General features: G+C 43.7%; 1 protein-coding gene across 5 annotated transcripts; it reads right to left on the bottom strand.

Moving 5' to 3' along the window:
• Positions 1-18,951: 18,951 nt before the first annotated feature.
• Positions 18,952-22,472, bottom strand: LOC136542829 (probable serine/threonine-protein kinase PBL7). Of its 5 annotated transcripts, none has more exons than XR_010780784.1 (7): positions 22,207-22,469; positions 21,767-22,017; positions 21,286-21,475; positions 20,801-21,192; positions 19,372-19,884; positions 19,116-19,215; positions 18,952-18,970 (listed from the first exon to the last, which is right to left on the bottom strand). XR_010780784.1 is itself a non-coding variant. In XM_066535453.1 (6 exons), the coding sequence occupies exons 1-5, from the start codon at positions 22,289-22,291 to the stop codon at positions 19,585-19,587; spliced, it is 1,218 nt and encodes a 405-aa protein (XP_066391550.1). In that variant the 5' UTR covers positions 22,292-22,470; the 3' UTR covers positions 18,988-19,468; positions 19,547-19,584. The 5 variants fall into 5 exon arrangements, 2 of the variants coding, with proteins under 2 accessions (XP_066391550.1, XP_066391551.1); XR_010780786.1 differs by lacking the exon at positions 18,952-18,970 and having other exon boundaries at positions 18,989-19,215; positions 19,372-19,468; positions 19,547-19,884; positions 22,207-22,470; XR_010780785.1 differs by lacking the exon at positions 19,116-19,215 and having other exon boundaries at positions 18,953-18,970.
• Between the last annotated feature and the right edge of the window lie 321 nt (positions 22,473-22,793).

Below are 22,793 nucleotides of genomic sequence, written 5' to 3'. Positions count from 1 at the left end.
GGTTTGTTCCCTTTCGGCTGGGCCGTTACTGGACTGGGCTAGGCCTGAGTTAAGTCGAACGTCGCTTGAATATCTCCATGATTTATTGGAGCCAACATTGTTCGGCTATACCCTCACAGTATTTGGATTGGATTCGTTCGGTTATCGGAAGAATGGAGACAATCGGCTACATTCTAATCGAGTAATTTAAGGGAAAATGGCCGATTGCTTTTTTCCGAACGAGTGAAAATAAGTGAACATAAAGTTGTTTAATCAAGGAAAAAAGGGTATCACACTTAAAGTTTATTACAAGCCTATTGTCTACTGGTTCAGAAGATGATTAATTGCTTCTATGGCCTCGGTCCTGATTCGGCTAACATTATCTAGCACTTTTTGATCTTCATCTTCGGAACTCTGGATGCTGGATAACTTATTTTTGATCTGCTGGTCTTCTTTGATGGTCGAAGCTATCTTTAGTGAAGTTGCTTCTATGTTCTTCGGCAGATTGGCTATATGGGCCCTGTGAGACTGAATTTTGGCATTCAGTTCGGCTAGTTGAGCTTCTAGTCTGATTTTTTCATCCTCCATGGATTTCAGTTCAGGCTCCAAGGTTGCCAAGGAATTTCTCGTAGTCTGGATATGAGAGTGAAGATCTTTAATCTCCAGCTTTTTCAAAGATCTATCCTTCTGCAGAGCGGCCCTTGAAGATATGTTCTTGGTTGCCCTTCTCACCATAGTAAAGTGATCATCAAGATGGGCTGCAGATTCTAGGGGAGCCTTGAGAGCAGAAGGGATATCTTGATCAATGAGTTCAAGGAGGTCTTTTATCTGGTCTGCATCCTGAACCAGACTAATGGTATCCTTATTCAGCAGAATAATCACTTCTTTTAGTCGAGCCTGATTCTCCAGTGATAAAGTTTGATGAGAAGTGATCTCTTCACCTTTCAAAATAATGTAGTCCTCAATAGAGAAGGAGTAACTGGTGGTCGGTTTAGTGATGTTCTTCTAGACAAAGAGGAAGAAAGAAGGTGTTAGCCGATTGGGTAATTTTGCTAAAATAAAGTATGAGACAAGGCATTACCTGTTGGGCTGATTGGTCATCAGGATGGGTTATACCCTGGCTTGCTGGAGGACTTGATTGAAGGTTCAGAAGAGATGGGTCTGGAGATTGATTAGGAGAAGTTTCCCTTGCCAGTTCATCTAAGATCTCATCTATTCTCAGTAAAGTAAATGATAATGGGCATAAGAGATAGATGTTGTTAAAGAGAAAGGAGAGGAGAATTGGTTGAGCAGTGTTACCTATAGTCTCATCAGGTTTATGAGCCTTTGAACCTTCAGCTTCGTGGGTCTCTGAAGTTTCGCTATTATGGATTTCTTCATCTTCAGTAGAAACTTCAGGGGTTGGTTCTGCAGGCGCTGAAGTATTACCCAGTATGGGAATTTCGACTTGTGGCTGCAATGGAAGAAGTGAGTGTAGAGGTAGTCAGGCTTACTGCTAAATAAGATGGTTGAACTGATAAGAAAACAAAAGGTTCATGCCTTAAGGGATGATCTGGCTTTCTTGGTCCTTGGTTTCTTGGGTAAGAGGAAACTTTCAGGTGTTTTCCTTTTGCTTTTTCCTCTGGAAGATGCAGCAGCTAAAGTAGCAGGAGTTCTCATTAGTGCCTTTAGAGGTGCTGAATCCAAAGTTGCAGAAGTTTTCATGAATTCCTTTAAGTTTGGAGCATCAAACCCCAGAGCAGGTTTGGGGCCAGCCGGATAGTACTGAATTGCTTTGGCAGGGGGAGTAAACTCAAGATCCTGTGCATGACCAGATGTTAAAATAAGAAATGGATTCAGGAACAAGAAATGATGGGTATAGTGAAATTACCTCACTGTCAGAAGCAAAATCGGGTTGCAAGTTTTTGCATAAAGAATGAACTGATATATTGAAGATATGAGCATGCCATTCTTGCCACCAAGAGACGAAGAGAGGGTGAGCAGCATCTATTAGCCCAAATGGAGATGGTTCGTATATTGGTAATTCCCATCCTAATTCAAAGACCTTCTTGGCTTCCATTCCTTCTGTTAGTACTTCCCTTGATTTTATGATTGTTGAGAAGAGGAATTTTGGAGGCAGTTGGCCGCATCCTAATTGTCTGGCCACCATGTTTGGATAATAGAATTCATAGGTGGATTGTACTAGTCTCCCATGATGAAATTCGGCTAGCAAAGTGCAAGGTTTGATAAAGGAGTTGAAAATCTCTGTGGATTCTTGGCCTGAACAACCAATTTCATAGCTAAACTTGCAGGGCAAAGTCAGATCTTCATTCTCTCTGTAAGGAAACCAGAGCACATTGCCGAATCCTTTGAAGAATAGCTTGAAGAGATGACCAATGTCTATATCAATGCTTATAGATGCTGCTGCTTCCCCATAAGTCTGACAAGCCTTAACCTTTGCTGTGCTGCCTTCAGCATAGTTAACTGAGGGGAAACTTAGGTTGAAGAGGCTCACAGGGGTTATCTGATGCATATATAGTTGGAGCCACATTTGAATTAGCCACCAGGGACCATTTACACAAGAAATTTCTCCACCGTGGCGCATCTGAAGGGTGATCTGATGCATCATATGATAAGCAGACCCTAAAAGATATTTGCCTAATGGGATCTGGGTGCCTGCAGCTAAGTCTTCAGCCATCACCATGTGATTCAGGGTTGGTTCATTGGATTTTCCACAGAAGATGAATCTGCATAGCCACATATTCATGAAGGCTTTCAACTCTTTGTCAGAAACGGTGCCAGATGCATTCATATAGTTCTAGATATGTTTGATCCATCCACATCCAGAACTGACAGCTCTTTGATTACTCTTGCTCTTGTACTTATAAGGATATACTGGCAATGACACATTCAAACCAGTCATCATGAATACGTCGGCTAGAGTGATGGTCATAATACCATGACCAAAGATAAAGGCATTGGTGGCGTCAGACCAAAAGTGAGAAGCTGCTATCAGAAGGGAATCATTCCTGGGTGTCTCTGCTAAAGATAACTCCAGACAATGACTAATGTCCTGACTTTCCCAGTGGCTGCTGCTCTTCTCCAACATTCTCCTGTACCAGTTACGCCATCCGGTGATTGGGGGAAATGGCCAATTCTTGAATGTGTTTGGCCATCGGTTTGGTGAGGTAATCCCAGACTTGAAAGGAATTCTTTGGGTTTCCTTCTCAATGATTTCAGAAGGGTCAGGATTTCCCATTGGGCCGAGGAAATAGGAGTCGGGGTTGGCAGCATAAGGGATCAAAATCTGGCTCTTGTACTCCTTTAGAAGATGATTGAAATCAGAGGGGAGTAAATCAAAAGAGGAGCGGAAGGATGAGATGAAAATTGCCGAATATAAATGAAGTTTACCTCTGGAATTTCATCCTGGGTCGCCATTGAAGATTGGAAGGAGGTCCGAGGTTGCGCTGAAAGCTTGAATTTTTGGGTAGCGGCTGCGGTTTTGAACGGTGATGACCTAGGAGGATGAAAGAGCTAGTGGTCAATTTCAGAATAAAACAACTTTTATCCCAAAATTGAGGGGGCATGTGTTAACACTGGATTTTGGTCAATTCTGGAAGATGACAGGTAGACCCACATGCGGGAAGAAGGGTGTTCGGCAAACAACGCAAGCGGTCGGCTAAATGCTTGTGCGGTCGGTTATTCTGGAAGGCGGTAACTCCATTCGGGAAAAACAGAAGATGGCAGGCAAGACCGATCGGGAAGATGAGAGTTGTATTAATAAAGGAATCTATAAGTTTAGGGTAAGGAATCGTAAGTTTCCAAGTTTGTTTAGAAGTTTCTTTGTAAATCGTAGTCCTTTAGGACTCACATTTTGTCTAGGGTATAAATGTTGACCCTCGACCATTGTAAGAAGTGTTCACAACCAAATCAATACAACCGGCCCCGTGCCAACTTTCGAGTCCTCTTGTCGTGTCGTCGAGTTCTTCGAGAGGAATCATCGATCCGTCGACCTCCGTAAGTTCCGACAACCTTGTTATCATGTTTAGTATCATGCGGTGGATTTAGACATGGTGCAAGCAGTCTTGTTTGTTTTCAATGGTCGTGCGGCGGATCTTTGCTTGACAATCAAGAAGTCTTTGCTTATGCTTCGTTTATGAGTAGATACCATGCGGCAGGCGTTTACTCATATGCTTAGTGAAGGCGAGATAGTTATCGGCTCTATATTAGATATGGCAAATCTAAATAGATTCATTAAGTTATCCAGTGTTGCATGTTTTAAACCTCTTATATATTTGTAACACACTTCTGCCCAATCTAGATTGATATTGTTCGGACTTCTTTCTCTTGTGGTTTTACTCGTGCTTCAACGATCATTGTCTATTCTTATATTACCCTTGCAAAATAGATAACATGCTCATAGTGGCCGAATTGTCTTAATCTAGATTGTCACATGTTGCGGGTTCATGCATGTTAATCACGTTTAAGCTTTAACGAAACTAGGTATCGTGCGGCAGATGCAGGTTTTAGTTTAGTTTAATCGCTTTTATTTGTACGTTCCTTCTTCATGGATCCCAATTCGGTTAGATTGCCGAGCTTGGTTATGCATTAACTCATAATTAATTTCACTTGTTCAAACGTGTCTTCCCATGCACATGCATTCGGCAATTAGGTTTTTACGTGCATTTACCTTACGATTAGCTGAATGGTTTATGAATTTGTTGGCAGACAGCTCTCTATAGCCGTATGTCGTTGTAAGTGGCTTCAGGGCCGTACATGTGGAACTGTCCGGTATTACCCGACATGTTCCGGTTTGACATTTAATTGTTTTATCCCTTGTTAGTTTTCAGGTCAAACTAACTGGCACGCTTCCGGATCACGAAACACCCGGGAACCCAATTGAAGCCACGCTTTTCGGCTTGCTGTGTGTGAGGCACAGTACGTCACATTTTGTGTCAACAAATACAATATCCTTTTCGAATCAATTACATCTCAAAAAACAAGCCTTGCTATAGAAAAGCATGGAAAACGCCAAAAACCAGCTAGACTTGATTTTTTAGGAGCTAAAGGGGCTGTACACTTATCTAGTAATTACCGCATCATTGATGGAGATCAAGCCCCTACAAGCAACAAAGGAGGGCTATCTGCCTACTCAGAATCAGCTGAGCCGACTTCAAAGTTAGCTGAGCCGATTACTGCCTGTCCTGAGTCAGCTAGGCTGACTGCCTCTACCGCCTTCCCTGAGTCGGCCAAGCCGATTGCCCCTGCTAGTGCCCAAGTCGGCCTAGCCAACTTCTAGTTGGCTAAGCTGACTTTCTCGGTCTCAGCAGCTGTCGATGCATCTTCAGATGATTTGGCACCTATTGTTGATCATTCTCTGAAGATGAAGAGCAACATCATGCAAATCAAGGACGTGCACTTTTTCAACATGATCAACAAGGTAGAAAACACAAATATTTTGCTCAAATTCCAATCTAGTCATACTGTCTTAATTTCTACATCTATTAGAGATATCCTTGCTAATTATTGTAATAGACCGATTGAGAATAGCAATTTATTTGTTGATGATAAAATAAATTTAGATTCTATCGGCCAAGACATTGTTCCATATGGCAAAGCCAATAGTGGTAGTTCGTCAAAGCTAAAGCTTCATGTAAGCAATTGCAAAGGTGTGGCTGAATGGATTGATAATAAATCTGATCCATTCATTTGCCTAGCTTTAAAGCCGACTCCACAAAAGAATTGGCTCAAGAAATCAAAGTACACCTTTGACTTTACTTTTTATGATCATATCTTTGATATCCTACTTAAGAATAATTTTATTAGAATCATTGATCACAATGCTTTGCCATCTATTCAAAACTTAGAAGAGCTTACATATTGCAAATGGCATAATTCATCTGATCATAATACTTCTAATTGCAATGTGTTTCGTCGAGTTTTCCAATCGGCCATTGATAAAGGACGATTGAGATTTTCTAAAGCTCAACACATAGACCAATTGGATTCAATTGGTCTTGATGGCAAACAGGTTTCGAATCAGCTTGCATTAGCCGATTCACTCAAAGCTCAAAGCTTGAATGCCCAAGAGAGAGATGTGGAGCCCTTAAGTGAAGGCAAGGTTGTTGTTGATGAATTGCAAATAGAAGATATTCTAGAGGACAGCAAAGTTATCACAGTTCCAGAAGGCACTGTGGGGCAACTGAAATCTCTCCAAACAAAGCAAAAGTCGATTAATCTCGTTGAGCAAGGGGAATTGGCTAAGGATCCTCCTTTGGAGCATGTTTGTCAAGATGGAGAGAAGGATGATGCTCGTAAAGCTAATGGAGGTAAAGGCCATGACAAACAAAGAAGTAGAAGGCCGAAGCTCAGCTTCGAGGGACTTCTAGCTAAATATGAGAAGATAGGAGAAGCAAATGTCACCAATCAGCCAAAGAAAGTCCATTCATCAAAATTGCCTCCAAAATACAAGTCTCAAGAGTGGAATTGGCAAGGAGATAGATCTCATGTAGCAGCAACATATTCTTCTTTTGAGCAGCCAATTACCATGTCATATGGACCACAGCCCGTATATTTTCATCCTTATTCATCTTGGAGCTGGTTTGATCAAGAAGCACATGTTTCACCATATTTTAGGCCACAATATATAGAGTATACAACTCCTAGACATTTAGAGATATCATCATCTTGTAAAGACCATTTTGATCAAAACCGGTCTGGAGCTCAAGCAAAGAAGAAAGTGGTAAAGCAAGTTTACCGCGTGAAGTATGATGGCCGAAAGAAGAAAAGTTCAGATCTGAATTTAATAATTGAAAAGCCGATTACATTGCTGAAAATCCGTCTATTGATGGCAAAGAAGTGAGGAAATCATCTATTAATATTCTAGGTGCCAAATCTAAACAAAAGAAGGTGAGAGTGCCCAAAATCAAGAAAGATTTACCGCTGTCCAAAACAGAAATAAAACCGGTATGCTCAATCATTTTACCAAAGTGGCAAGAAAACAAGCTACAAAAGCTTAGTGCTGAGAAGCTAAAAGAAAAAAAGGCTTGGCATGGGTTCCCAAAGCAAGTAGTCAAGCTCAGAAGGATGATGTTCAAGCAAGTGGTGCAATGAAAACAAAGGAGAGGAGATTCAAGAAACAATTGCCAAGTTGGTGGTTTGCACCAAATCATCAAAATCATTAGCCATGGCATCATCCATACTCTCTGCCTATGCCTATGTGGAATTCATCCCCTGGTATATATGGTTATCCCTCAGCTCCTTATTTTGATCCTTGGTGTGGATCTTTATGTTATGGAGGGTTGCCAAATTATTTTACTTACCAATGATTGAGAGCCAAAATATTTTGTTTTGGCTATGCATATTTATGTGGATGAATTCATATGGCCAATATTTTGATATCGCCCTTAGTGTAAAATATAGTCGATGAATGCTTGCAACCATCGTGCTATTAGAAAGCCCCCATGGAATTTACTTTGATGGCCTTAAGGCCCGGGGGGCATGATATATGCATTTTGATTTATTTCATGGATGTGACAGTATGATTAGTCCGCTTGCAAATAAGGCCAAGGTGTTGACATAATCATTATTTCTCATAATGGTACTATTGGAGACATTATGCCGATTAAAATTATATCTGTACCAACATTTGAGCCGAATATGAAGTTTTCTTATTCGGCTTGGCCATATTGCAATCCATGGGGTATAACATGTTGAAGCCTATGGTGATTCCTTGCTGGTGGTACAACAAGTTGCTAGTGAATTTCAATGTTTAGAAGGGTCACTAAGAACTTGTCTTGATGCTTGCCTTGATATTATTGACTATTTTGCCGAATTTCAAATTTGGCATATTCTGAGGCATGAAAATCAAAAGGCCAACATGTTAGCTCCACAAGCATCTGGCTATGATGTCAGTGGACATAATTTCTATATTCAAGAATAGCCGATGCATGAATATTTCAATTTTTCCTATGTAGGTATAGACCAGTCGGTTCAGCCGACTACTCTTCTGCTGTGGTCAAGTCAGCTAAGCCAACTGCCCTAGTCGGCCAAGCCGACACCTCCAAATCGACTAAGCCTACCAGCCCTGTTGGCTCAGCCGACTCCCCTATGACCAGCCCGGTCAATTCACCCGAGAAGCTATCAAATCGACCCGATATAACTTCTAGTGATGTTAGGGCCGATTTAGAAGATTGGGGGACTCCCTTGTTGAGATATCTACATGATCCAAGTGCCAAAATTGATAAAGTGTTCGGTGGAGCATTTTCGAATATGTATTGCATAATGATGAGCTCTATCAAAGAACCGCCGAAGATTTGCTGTTTAAGTGCTTGGGATCAGATCAGGCAAGAGTGGCTATGGGAGAAGTCCATGAAGGCATCTGTGGTATGCATCAATCGACCCCGAAGATGAAGTGGTTATTGCGTAGAGCTATTTCTATTGGCCTACTATGATGGCCGATTGTTTTCGCTACTACAAAGGTTGCGAAGAGTGCTAGAAGTTTGGAAATATTCAACTTGTGCCTGCTGCTGTGCTTCATCCTATCATCAAACCATGGCCTTTTCATGGTTGGGGGATAGACTTCATTGGCCAAATATATCCCCCATCTTCGAAGGGACACCGATTTGTGTTAGTTGCTATGGATTACTTAACTAAGTGGACCGAGAGAGTTCCTTTGAAGAATATGACACACAAGGAAGTAATTGAGTTCATTACTAAGCATATTATTCATAGATTCGGCATCCCTCAAACATTAACTATAGATCAAGGTACATCATTTGTGTCTAAAGAGGTGAGGGAATTTACCGAATTATATAAGATCATGTTGCTCAATTCATCTCCATACTATGCTCAAGCCAATGGCCAACCTGAGTCTAGTAATAAGACTTTGATCAAGCTCATCAAAAAGAAAATTGAGGAGAATCCAAGGAAATGGCATGAAGTTTTGTCTGAGGCTCTATGGGCACATCGTATTTCAAGGCATGGTGTTACAAAGGTTACTACTTTTGAGTTAGTATATGGCCAAGAGGCCGTGTTGCCTATTGAAGTGAATTTGGATGCATACAGGCTCGCTAAACAAAATGATTTATCAGCTGTTGTGTATCATGATTTGATGATGGATAACATCGATGAGGTGACTGATGTGAGATTAAAGGCTCTTAAGGAAATAGAGAAAGATAAAGCTCGAGTTGCCAAAGCATACAACAAGAAAGTCAATAGCAAATCCTTCCAAGTGGGAGAATTGGTGTGAAAAACCATACTATCAATTGGATCGAAGAGCAATCAGTTTGGCAAGGGGTCACCGAATTAGGAAGGTCCTTATAAAGTGGTCAAAGTTATATTCGAAAATTCATATGTGCTAGAGACATTGCAAGGTGAACGTCTCACGAGAGCATTCAACGGGAGGTACTTGAAAGGGTACTTTCCAAGTGTTTGGTAAGAAGCCTAAGTGCTCTCCAAACAATGGCTGATACATGTATCACCCTTAGAAAAAATGGCCAATGTATACATCACCCTTAGTCACTAAGCAGCCGATGAGATGGGTATCGTCGCTGTTTGGTTTTGAATAAGTGTTTTCAGGTTCATGCATCATTCACCTAAAAATAGGGGGGCATATGTTGACAACCAAAAATATCCATTTTGTAAAGTTGTCAAAATGTGAAATGGACTTCACCACTGCATTCCTCTTGTCGATACGATCAAAAAACATATATGGAACGTCTAATTCGAAGTCTGGATGAAGAAGTTATGCCCTCGGAAAGATGCCTCGTTGTCAGGAGTTTCGACCCAAGTCAGGACTTCTGACTGTCGAAAGTTCCAATGGGTGTCGAGACTTCTAGGAAGCTTGAAGAAATCTGCTTGGGTGTCTGGGGTTATCCCTACATTGGGTGTTCTGACAAAAGTCAAAAGTTTTGACTGCCGGGACTTCCGACCCAAGTCGGGACTTCCGACATACCTAACAGAAAATCCTGTTCGGATCTGGCATTTTGAATTCCAATCCGAACTGTTCCAAACTCATGGGAAACTTGGAAAATAAGGCTTGGAGAGGTTTCCTACTGGGATAAGACCACACTCCTCTATATATATGAGAGGATCATGGCCGATTGAGATCCCATCTATCCAATCGTCAAACAAATCAATCTACTACCTCTACTCTAACCTTTTTGCCCTCTTCTCCAACCCCCATGTTGTTCACCCCTTGATCCGACAACCAAGGATGGCGCCCTAGGCTTGTCGGTCGACCTAGGGCAACCCGACGATGTCCTTGCCCTGACAGGGTCCCTCTCGGGCGAGAGCTTTGATGGTTTCTTTGCTAGTTTACCTAAAAACTAGCCGGTTCTTCGTCACGTAAGCATGTTGGTTATCCTTTAGTGGTTTGCTTGTAAACCTCTCTGTTCTTCACCACAAAAGAGTGACATCCTTGCTGTGTTCTTCGGTCCATAGCCCGGGCGTCCAAGGCCCTATTGGTGTTTGATTCGGATCACTTCTGACGTCAACACATTTGGTAATGCAAATCACACAATAAAAATTGTTTACCTACACAATACTTAGTCTCAAAAGATCTGGATCCAAAATTACCATTGGACACCAACCTATTTGCTAAAGAAAGCTTTATTATCACGGATTCAACAATATTATTACAAAACAAGACTCTTAACACAAAACTAAAAATAATACTCAGTCTTTGACATGACATATTGGCCAAATATACAAGTTCATGCACAACTTTATTTTGCTCCACTCCAAACTTATCAATTCTTGAGCTTTGCAGCTGCCGGCCTTCCTACTGAGCATGGGCGATCGATGCCACCAAGGAGCGATCGTGTTGTACTTGCACGTGTCAACAAAAGAAAAAGGAAGAAAGAAAACTCATGAGCTGTTAGACTCGAGCATGCTTCAGCTTACAGATTCTGCTTCCTCAACATCCCTACAATGTTAAAACATTATTGAGTTATACATACAAGCATGTATATATGAAACTGCCAACACCACCCATGGATGCACCAAACCAGATAAAAGGTAAAATATGTCTAGTATGCTAGAATTTATTTGCAATCCATAATTATAGAAAAGAAAATTCTAAGATGCCATTTAAAACACTAACAAGTTATCCAATCCCACACTCCGATGATCCAATAATTAATATCATTATTAGAGAAAAAATAATTGATATACCATAAAAAATCAATCTACCAACAAGAGTCAAGTTGAGCAAAAATATGGTTAATTGATATGCCTGAGGTGGTTCAGGTGGACTTCAAGCTCAAATTGGAAGAGCCCTCCTCAAATATTGTTTACCTATCTAATATTTATATGCATGAGATTTATGCTATGATGAACAGCATGGGAATCAGCTTTGACAGAAGCACATTGACGCGATAAGAACAAGTGAGAAGAGACCATAAACCTTCAGAATCTCTGACGGTCGAAATCCACCTAACCACATAAAACACCTCTCGACAACATGAGGACACATGATATTTTCAAGGAATGAAAACAATTTTCTTTTTGCTGGCCACATAATTCACAAGTGCCATGTTGCTGAAGACAACGATAGCATTTGTTAGCTCTTGTCGATAGACCATTTTTTTTACTATGCTTTCTGATCATACATATATTACAAGTGTTAGACCACCTAAAATTTTTACCTGTTTGAAATGATACTTTCAATGCCTCAAAGCCATAGATAACAATAACAATGATACATTTCATGGTTTCAAATCATTTTTATGAACTTCTATGCACGTGATGGATCACCAATCTAGAAAAACAAGAAGAGGAGGGGATGGAAGACGTGACCTTGTATATGTTCAGCAGGTGAATTGGTGTTGTGTCCCTCATAGCTTTCATCTTCGGCATGCTTGTTCAAACACCTGGTATCATGCTCGAGTGGATCTTCAGCCACCCGCAGGCAACCATGCAAACATTGTGGCTTAATTAAAACGTTCAATCATCCATATGCAAATTGAGGGAAGTATCAATACCTCATGGACACTCATGGCTGAAGGGGAGATGTAGGCAACGGACAAGACAAAACATGCAGGAACCCCTTGTAGTTGCTACTAAAGAATATGATGCTCTTGCCCCATGCATCCAACTTAAACAAAAGCTCACATCATTTTTTGCGAATCTTGGAAGGCATCAAAATATGCTTTCCCAGAACCAACAATTATCTCCGTTCCTGTCAAAAATATTAATGGACAGCTAGTCATGGGGTTCATACCATAACGTGCATTTGCATTTCAATCATGTAACATACATGTATGAAGCAATGTTCAGTGACATGATGCAGTCAGTCATCCACACATAGGTGAGCAGCTTCATTGCTGAATTCTCTCCGATGTGACCAAAGCTCACTGCCGAGGGCTGCACTGCAGGCATCGGAGGCCACAACGACGCCGATGTGGGAGGGACCCTTATCCAACCCCAAGAGCTTCTTCTCCTTCATAGGATCTGTATCAACTACAATAAATCATGAATGGGGACGATGCAGGGATAGAGAGATAGGGCTGATGTGAGACAAGGCGCCACGTACCTAGAGGACGAGAACACCATCGCTGCCCATGGGCTCAGCGAGGTCGAGGTGCGCCCCCATGTACGGGGGCTGAGCCAGATTGGGAAGAAAATTGCATGCTCCAGAGTCCATTCGACTGGTGCTGCACCCCTTCGTTGGATTCGTTCACGACGCGTGGCAGAGGGAGAAATCAAGCGTTTGCGGGACTGGCGGCTCCTCCGCACGCATCTCGGCTGCTCGCGTACCTAGCGATGCTCGGCTCGGTTAGCAGCTCGGCTCCAAGCGTAGCGCCATGTTGAGTCGATGATCCATGCCAAGGCTACGTATGTATGTTTTTTTCTCATCTACTAGCAAACCCTAGGCTACCCGAGTTGAGTATGGACGGCGACATGACCTTACCTGGACGAGGGCACGAACAGCGACACGGCCACTGCACCACCGGTGGATCCAATGGCAGTGGAGCATTTCGGAGGGGACTCTACCGCCAAGACGATCACCTACCCAACCGGAAGACGTGCAGGTCGCATCTTCTTCGACGGCTTCATGTACCCGAACAGATGATGTCACCGGTGGTACATATGGAGCTGATAAACATCAAATAAACACACGTAGGGTATTTTCCTAGATCATCTCGTTTTGTTTCTACTATATGTGGTTCGGTCATGCATATAGTACGCATATTGCATAGGACACCGTATCTACTATGGGAGCAGACACCATTTGCACTATGTTGGTAACACCTATGTTGGTAAGGTTGGGTTCAGTATTAGAAAGAGCAAAACAAAATGCCGCCAAGATAATACTATATTTCAAAAACATATAGTTTGCAGTAGCCAAGGATTTCGAGAAAATGAGTTATCATAGAAGGAAACTACAAGGACGGGTTGTGATGCTCGTGTTCAGTTTAGTGTCAGCAGAGAGGGGATATGGACAGTGCAAAAGGTTGTACTAGATCACAATCATTATCTTGCTAGTCCAAATAAATCACACAAGCTGAGGTCCCAATGACGTCTTATAGAGGCAGACATGAAGCTAATTGGCCAGATACACCCCAAGTGTATGAGTACATGAAGGAATTTTATGGAGGGTCGGACAAAGTGCCATTTTCTAAGATGGATTCTGATAATGAGATTGGTCATGAGCGCAGGCAGTATCTAGAAGCCAATGATGCACAAACACTATCTGAATATTTGAGAAATAAGTAGTTACAATATCCTGCATTTTTTATGCAATCCGGGTGGATAAGGAAGATGGCCATATAGCAAAAAAAATTTGGACGGATGGTCAGTCTATCATGGATTACAAATGCTTTGGTGATGCTATCTCATTTGACACTACATTTCACACTAATAAGTTTGAAATGCCTTTTGCTCCTATTATGGAAACCTTCTTAACAGCAATGTCAGGCAAGCACCCAAATACAATTTTTATGGATCAAGATGCGGCTATGGAAGGAGCAATTGCTTATGTATTCCCTAATACAAGCCACTACCTTTGTTTGCGGCACATTTACCTAAATGCTGCTAAACATCTTAGTCATGTAAATTCATGACTCAGATAACAAGTTTCAACCAGATTTTAAAAGATGTGTGTATGAAGATAGATCGGAGAATTACTTCATTACAACAACAACAACATAGCCTTTCAGTCCCAAGCAAGTTGGGGTAGGCTACATTGAGGACAAAGATTTGACAACATGTGCTGCACTTATATCCCGAGAGGCCACATGTCTTGCATTGAAGTGTACACCTTCAAAAGAACTTCTTGATGAGCTGCCAAAAGCCATACGTAAGTTGGACTTGGAAGCATATACTTATCTAAGCAAGATGGAAGAAAAAAACCAATGAGGTTACTCAAATTCCAGATGAGTGATGGAGGGCCCAGGAGAGGACCCGGCCCACCTAGGCCAGCATCGCAACTAGGGCTCAGGCGCCCTGTTGGGCCCAAAGCAGACCCGATGTGAGCAGTACCCGTGGATACTGTAGCACCACGGGTACTGTTTGCCCTGCGGTATAGCGCCACCATCAGGAGATTGATTAGATAGGGGTTTGGTTTATTTAGGAAAGAAGGATCCATATCTATAAGGACTTCCCTCATTAGATTACGTAGATACAAGTCTTCTTAGGACTATAAGTAGAGGGCTATGTAATCATTGCGATCAGCGCTCTCCCTCCCTTCTCTTCCTGTGCCATCTCCTTCTCTTCTCTCCCCAAACCCTAGCCGTCACCACCATAGCCGCCGCTACCCCCCAGCCCTAGCACGCAGCCCCCTCCCCCAGGAGGACCCTTACAGTGTGACCACAACACCTTAAATGGTGTAATATCATTTAAAGTTCCTCAAGTGGTAAAAGGCCCAAAGACTACACGGTGCAAAAATGTGGTCGAAAAGAAATCAGGGAAGAAGAAAAAGAATAGTGCTAAGAAAAAAGGTAGTGATCCTACCCATTATAGCTTATGCTTCCTACTACAATTTACTTTTAAACTTCTATTAACTTATATATTTGATTGTAGGTGAAGATGCAAGCGTAGAAACCAGGGATGAACGTTCTGATCCAAATCAAATGACTATAAGACATTAGTTATTTTCATAACTTATTCACTTACAGTTTTATGAACACTTTGTAATTCTATGACACAGGATCATAATGCTAGGCATTTTTCGACCATGGCTGCTCCATTCATGCAAGGCGGATATGCTACTCCCACAATGCCATATATATTTTAATTACATTCCGGGTCCTTCTACAATGCATGCTCCATATATACCTGGAGGATATACAAATCTCTTACTTGGAGTTGATCAAGATGCCACGGTGCAATCTACTATTAGGAAGTTACGTTTCGATGGAGTGTCAAATCATGAAAATATGTAACTGAGAAAACAGCTCTAGAATTTTTGTAAGATTTCCATATAGTTTCATAAGGCATCCATACAATTTGGAGAAGAACCATATTTATTTCAGAACAATCATATTGATGCTAAATAGACTGAAGCTGTACTGATCTGAAAAGGGCTTAAAACGAGTTGTGCAATTGAGCCGTTAGTTTATGTTTGCAATTGAACCGTCATAACTTTTATGAAGAAGGCATCAGAGAACAAGACGCGGCCTCTGTATGTCTTCAGGTTGGTCAGGTGCCCTTGCATCTGCCTCGCCATGGCCAGCCATGGCAGTAGAGTCCCCTCCGTGCTGCTCCACTGCCATTGGATCGCCAGTGGTGCACTGGCCGCGTCGTTGTTCCTGCCCTCGGCCACGTAAGTAAGATCACGCCGCTGTCCATACTAAAGTCGATAGCCTAGGGTTTGCTAGCAAATGAGAAAAACGCATACGTACCTGGCCTCGGCATGGATCAGGTGGCACGAACGTCCTGGTACTAACAGATGAGAAAACCAGGGACGAACGTCCTGACTCAACGTGGCACTGCGCTTGGAGCCGAGCCCCTAACCGAACCGAGCGTCGCTACGTACGCGAGCAGCCGAGATGCGTGCGGAGGAGCTGCCACCAGTAGAGAAATGACCTTTCATCCGCTTCGATTTTGGGCTTTAGTCTCGGTATTTTTTGCGTCCGGGAGTAAAGGAAGAATTAGTCCCGGTTGGAGCTACCAACAGAGACTAAAGGCCCCTGTCCTGGCACGCTTTCGTAGTAGGCCACCTACCAACCAGGACTAAAGGTCCTTCAACCTTTAGTCCCCGGTCGACCTTTAGTCCGGGTTGGTGACACCAACCAAGACTAAAAGGTCACCCTGGGAGACCTTTAATCTGGGTTGGTGACACCAACCAGGACTAAAAGGTCACCCTTTAGTCCCGGTTGGTGTCACCAACCCGGATTAAAGGTCTCCCACCCGGGACTAAAGGTACCCTACAGGTCAATTCAAAAGGAGAGTGTTCAGGACCCTGTCACATGTGTTGTACAGCTGAATTGGTAAGGAGTTTATGCGTGAGGAAAGAGGTCCTGAGTTCGAATCTCACACATCGCAAGCGAGGTCTCCCTACAATTTTGTTTATTTTTCTCCTGAGGATAGACCTTTAGTCCCGGTTATGTGACCCGGGACTAAAGGCTAGGACCTTTAGTCCCAGATTCGTAGTCCCAGTTGGAAAACCGGGACTAAAGCCAGTTCCCAATCGGGACTACAACTCATTTCTCTACTAGTGTGCCGGTCCCGCAAACGCTTGATTTCTCCCTCTGCCTCGCGTCGTGAATCCAGCGAAGGGGTGCAGCGTCGATCGAATGGACCCAGGGAGCACACAATTTTCTTCCCCAGATCAGCCCTCGCCCTGTGCCATAGGAGTCATTAGGACGAGGTGAGCCTCCATGAGCGCACAAGGAGAGGGGAATCCGTCGCAGCGGCACTTCATCGACGGGCTGGAGGAGGATGACCAGGAGCTCGACGACGCGTGCGACACCATGCACTACGGCATCCTCCAGGGCTCCTGCGTCCTCCCGAACAACGCGCTGCCCTCGCCCTCGCCCTCCCTCGCCAGATCGGGCCATGCATCATCAGGCTCGACGACATTGTTGGAACCGGTGGTGACCACCGAGTTCTTGATCTTGGAAGTGGCACCGAGTTCTTGATCTTGGAGCTGGCTTGCTCATTACCATGAGCCTTCGCTCCCCAAAGGTCCTAGATCTACCGGAGCTACAACATATAAGGCCTTAGGCCTTCCCAACCCAAAAGACTAGCCTGGTAGGTGGAGGTTCTCCCACCTTATATGTTGTGCTCCCCCACCATTGCTACATGATGTGGGACTAAACCCCAACAATCTCCCGCATAGTCACACATCGGGGTGCCCCCGCCATATGTGACGCTCGAGATTAGACGAAGCTGGCTTGCTCGACACATGAGCCTTCGCTCCCCTGGTTTAGATTTCTTGACCTCGGGTACCAGCTCTGATACCACTTGTTGGAACCAGGAAGACTAGCTTGAGAAGTACAAGCATCGCTTCCATGCTGGTCAGAAGGAGGGAGGCGGTGGTGCCGGTGGAAGCCACACGAAGGGCAAGGCGGTGGCGCGCTCTGATGGCGGTGCCTCAGGAGCAGTCAAGCTGACCTCCGAGGGCACGCCAAGGTGGAAGGGGCGTTGCCGTAACTGTGGCATATACGGCCACTAGGCACAAGATTGCAAGTGGCCAAAGAATGAGGAGACACGGCAGCCGAAGGCGAACGTGACAGTGGGTGGTGCTGAACAGCGGGCACTGATGCTGGCAATGTGCGACGTCGTGCACGGGCCAACCCAGATCGTTCACCTGGCGGAGAACGTGATCTCGGTGTATGGCTGCTAGACACAGGTGCGCTCGACGCTGACTCATCTTGATGAAGGCGTTCGTGGCACAATGCGCTTTGGTGATGGCTCACGAGTCGAGATCCATGGCATAGGATCAATGGTGATCCAAGGTCGCCACCAGCAACACAAGGTACTCACTGATGTTTACTACATCCCTAAACTAAAAAGCAACATTATTAGTTTGGGTCAGTTAGAAGAAAAGGGGTTCAAAGTGGTTCTGGAAATTGGCAAGCTATGTGTGTTTGATCAAGAATGTGCTTTGTTGATTTCTGCTCCTAGAACTGCTAATAGATTATACACTGTCAAGTTTGGTTTGGTTTCACCTATATGTTTGTTAGCAAAGTCTGATGATGCAGCATGGCGTTAGCATGCAAGATTTGGTCACCTGAATTTTAGAGCCTCGAGGGATCTTAGCTGCAAGGGGATGGTAGAGGGCATGCCAACAGTGAACCGGGTAGATCAAGTATGTGATGGTTGTGTTCTTGGTAAACAACATAAAGTTCTTTTTCCTTAGGCTTCAAATTATAGAGCAGAAAAGGGCTTATAGCTAGTACATGCAGACTTGTGTGGTCATATTACTCCAAAAACTCCTAGGGGTGCTCATTTTTTTTGCTAGTGGTTGATGACTGTAGCAGATACATGTGGATGGAGGTACTCAAATCAAAAGACCAGGCTCTAGATTTCTTCAAGAAAATTGTAAAAAGAGTAGAAGTGGAGTCTGACAACAAGCTGAAAGCATTGAGAACAGATAGGGGGGAGAGATTGTTGAGGTTTAGTCCCACATCGTATAGCGATGAAGAGAAAGCACAACATATAAGGTGTGAGAACCGTCACCTATTAGGCTAGTATTTTGGGTTGGAAAGGCCCAAGGCCTTATATGCTGTAGCTCCGATGGACTTGGGACCTGTGAGAGCGCAGGCTCGTAACGAGTCGGGCCGGGTGCAAGCCAGCTCCAAGATCAAGAACAGTCAGAAAAAGCTAAACACGATAAAAAAAACTCGAGCGCGTCACATATATGGCGGGGCACCCTTTGGGGTTTAATCTCACATCGTATAGCGATGGTGGAGGAGCACAACAAATAAGAAGGAAGAACCCCAACAATGTACTCATGAGAGAGAAGTTTTGAAACCCAGAGCAAATTCAATTAATAAAAGTTCGTAGCCCATGTAAATCCCTCGACCACGATCCTCTGGTCCCCTTCACAACCACTGCCACCGTCCTGAAAAGAATGTGATTTTAATACAAAAGCTTACAGAAAAAGTATTAATATTTATGATGCAAAAAAGGTATACTCCACGATGAATCAGAGTGACACGTATTTGGTAAGTATATAGTATGCTAAAATTGCATATATATTTTTAGACCTCACTGGTTCATTTCGAAACACAGCCTACATGAGCATCAATCAGCCCTGCTTCCGTCTTGCTGTAATGACTGATATGTTCATCAGGTCAGGCCCGAGCCCTGAGAAGACGATACTCTACTTAATCCAACGCAGCCTAAAATGTGGAGCAGTAAAAAAAAAGAGAATAATCTACTTATATAAATCCCATTGTGTTGTTTGTTCCGCAGACGGAAATGACATACACTCTGGAACGATATATGTACAGCACTTGGTACCTTCATCAATGGAATCCACCAGGGAAACACTTGGCATTCCCAATACATCATCTCAAACTGGTGCTAAACCAAAGGTTTTGAACAGACCATCGATGCCCTTCCAACAAAATGAGACAAAATTCTCTCCATCTCCACAGGCACCCCAGCTCTTGCACATCTTAGATTAGATGCTTACCAAAATTCTGGGCTTTCCCAAACCATCCATCGCCTTGGTTAGCCACTTCCTCTCTGATCTGCAGCGCCATGGCTTCGATTCCTGGTCCTAGTCCGTGGTGGCGTCCCTGGAGCCACCAAGCGCGAATTGGCATGTGCTTCCTGATCGTAGGTCTGGCAGGCAAGGTAAGTGAGGGCTGTAACCACATCCCCGATCAGCGGTCTCATGCTCGGTTGCTCTTGGACACACATTGCAGCGACAGCAAGGGCCTGGTACAATCCCCTTGGAGGATACTGCCCCTCTAGTGCAGGGTCTGCCATCAGGGGAAATTTCCTCCTGTCTTTGAACAATGGCCGGGCCTGAAATGAAGCATCAACAAGGGTTACACTAATTGTGAAAAACAAACAAATGGAGAGGTTTTAGACTTTTTCAGAGCAAGCAAGAGCTTATTTAGCGGAAAACCATATGGCACCCAGGGGGGCTGACGCCCTCGTTCTAAAATACAATGTTGCAATGTTTCAAAAATCATCACAAAAATCATGTATGTAGTACACCTAAAGTTAAGTGTAGCCGCAACAATACAGTTTGAAATTCATCTTTGATGCTAAGATTAAAAAAAAAGTTTCACTGTGAGCACATAATGAGCAGGGCCAGGTTGACTGCTTGTCCATTTTGTTTCTTGGCATCTAGGATGAATTTTAAACTGTATTGTCGTGGCTATACTTAACTTTGTATTTACTGCATACATTATTTTTGTGGTGATTTTTGAAACATTGCAACATGGTATTTTAGCTATCGAGGGCGCCAGCCCCCATGGGCACCAAATCTGCACTCTTATTTAGCAGAGTGATTGGCATGTCATAATCTATTATTCAACAGCATCTTTACAGTAATGCCACCTAAACAACCAAATCAACCATGGCAGGATAATTACAGAAAGCAAGCAAAATTAATGTAGCGTTGGCGTGCTGCTGATAAAGCTCGACATAAACATGAAATGCTGAATCTGGAAAGAAATAAAGAGAGGCACTGAAAATAACCTCCTATGCTTTCCCTTCAGGTGATATGATACCAAAGACTGAAGCGATAACACAGTTTTACAGGACTTCCGAGCTAAGAGGCAGACAACTGGTAATTTTCCAGAATACATTAACAATCAATACTCAAAACAGGCGGAAGATAGCACAATGTGCTGTTCTCCATACTCAACGTCTATACTAGAATTAGCACATACAAGGATGAAAACATAACAAACGATCAGCATCAGTAGCTTACCCATGCAACAAGATTTTGCTCCCCTCCAGCTCGGGTGTTGTCAATAGCCCTTTGTCCTGTAATGATCTCCAGAAGGACTACACCGAAGCTATAAATGTCTGACTTTAGGGTCAACTGTCCGGTCATAGCGTACTCAGGGGCACAATACCCATATGTCCCCATCACTCTTGTGGAAACATGAGTTTTATCACCGATTGGACCAAGCTTTGCCAATCCAAAATCAGACAACTTTGGGTGATACCCCTCTCCAAGCAAGATGTTTGAACATTTCAAGTCCCGGTATATGACAGGAGGACTGGCTTTGTCATGCAAATACTCTAGCCCTCTCGCTGCACCAGCAGCTATCTTCATCCTTGTATTCCAGTCAAGCCGTGCCTTATCTGGGGAAGGATCTGAGTAAAAATAAGAAGAAGCCGTGAGTGGAGAAATTTTAACCACATAAATTCGAAAGGAAAGTATAGTAGTTCAGGATTTGAACAGCTTACCATGAAGGTGATCCTCAAGAGAACCTAGAGGCATATACTCATAAACCAAAAGCCTCTGATCCCCATCAGCACAGTAGCCAATAAGGCTGACAAGATTTGGGTGATGCAGCAAGCTCAACATCAGAACTTCAACAAGAAACTCCCTGTTACCTTGTAATCCGTTACGGTCAAGCTGTTTTATAGCAACAACCTATCATGGAACGAATTGCATGCATGTCAATGCATTTTCCCTTAGAAAGGTTTAGATTTTCCAGCTACAATATGGCATGGTATTGCTGAAGTGTTGGATGAGCATTAATATTCAATAGTTTTATATAGAGAGAGAATACGCATCCAAGGAATGTTTGTTGATAGCAACCTAGGCCTAGCACTATATTCATGGTTTGATCTTATTAGGGAATGGTAGTGTTAAAGCAAGCTTCGTATCATCAGTCACAAGTTGGACTAGGAATATATAAAACAGGCAGGAAAGCAAGAAAACCTGGCTGACACTGTCCAGATAGCCTCTGTACACCCGTCCAAAACCACCCTCACCAAGAAGGCAATCAGCTCTGAAGTTGCTCGTGGCTGCTGCGAGGTCCCTGAAAGTGAAGGTTTGCGCAGCGATTTGGTGGTGGCCAGATCCATTGCTCAGGACAATGCCCCTGTTTGCAGACTCCTTGTTGAAATCGAACGAATCCTGCTTCGTCACACTAGACGACGGACCCTGTTTGGGTTTCTCTGCATCAACAACTGCAAGAAGAATACACGGCTGAGCGAAAGGAAGATTATGAAAGTGATGTAGCCAAGAAAAGGGAAGAGTATGTATCTCAAGACGACCGAATTGCGAAAGAAGAGGGCCCAAAAAGTTTGGGGAGAAGAACCCCGATGATACGAAACAAGTGAATTCCAGTCAAGCAAGGTTGGGAAGGATGGCCTCACCTGAGGCGGGGCGGATCTGGGGCTTCTCCGGCGGCTGCTTCTCCTTCTTCTTGGCCCCTCCGAGGCAGGGGAAGCAGCAGTCCATGGCTGGCTCCCGTTGCCTGACCTGCTTCCCGAGGAGGGGAGGGGCTCTAGTCTCCGCGTCCGAGTAGCGTGACCGCGTGGGGGATAGAAGAGAGTAGAAGGAAGGCTGCGTCGGGCGGGCGGGGTGGGCGGGCCTCCGATGGGAGAGTGAGAGCCTGAGAGGGGGGACGGGGGAGAGGAAAGGCCGAAACGGAGGCGGCGGGAGGCAAAGGCAACAGTCCAACTCCTGGCTGCTTCTAGTCGAACCCTGTTGTCTAGGACTAGGAGTAGGAGTATGTGTATGTGTATGTGTATGTGTATGTGTATGTGCTGTCATCTTTAGGCTTTGTTTGTGAGCAAACGGTGGGAGGCATGCTCGCAAGCTGGACCAACCAAACTTTGTTGATTCCCTTTCTACCAACAACTCGACTAGGCTGTTTATGGCATGCTAGGATCTTTTGACAAGCACTGTGTAGGATTGGAAGCTTTTTGAATGTCTAGAGAACTTACTTTAATACTTGTTA

The sequence above is a fragment of the Miscanthus floridulus genome, chromosome 3 (genome assembly GCF_019320115.1).
Source record: "Miscanthus floridulus cultivar M001 chromosome 3, ASM1932011v1, whole genome shotgun sequence".
Lineage (NCBI taxonomy): Eukaryota > Viridiplantae > Streptophyta > Magnoliopsida > Poales > Poaceae > Miscanthus > Miscanthus floridulus.
The sequence above is the reverse complement of the archived record's forward strand: the minus strand, read 5'-3'. Positions and strand labels throughout refer to the sequence as shown.

Excerpts from the sequence above, each read along its gene's own strand:
- LOC136542829 (XM_066535453.1), bottom strand. The coding sequence starts at position 22,291 with ATGGACTGCTGCTTCCCCTGCCTCGGAGGGGCCAAGAAGAAGGAGAAG. Across the intron at positions 21,476-21,766 it reads ATCTGGACAGTGTCAGCCAG|GTTGTTGCTATAAAACAGCT; the intron begins GTTTTCTTGCTT and ends GTTCCATGATAG. Across the intron at positions 21,193-21,285 it reads TCTTGAGGATCACCTTCATG|ATCCTTCCCCAGATAAGGCA; the intron begins GTAAGCTGTTCA and ends ATTTTTACTCAG.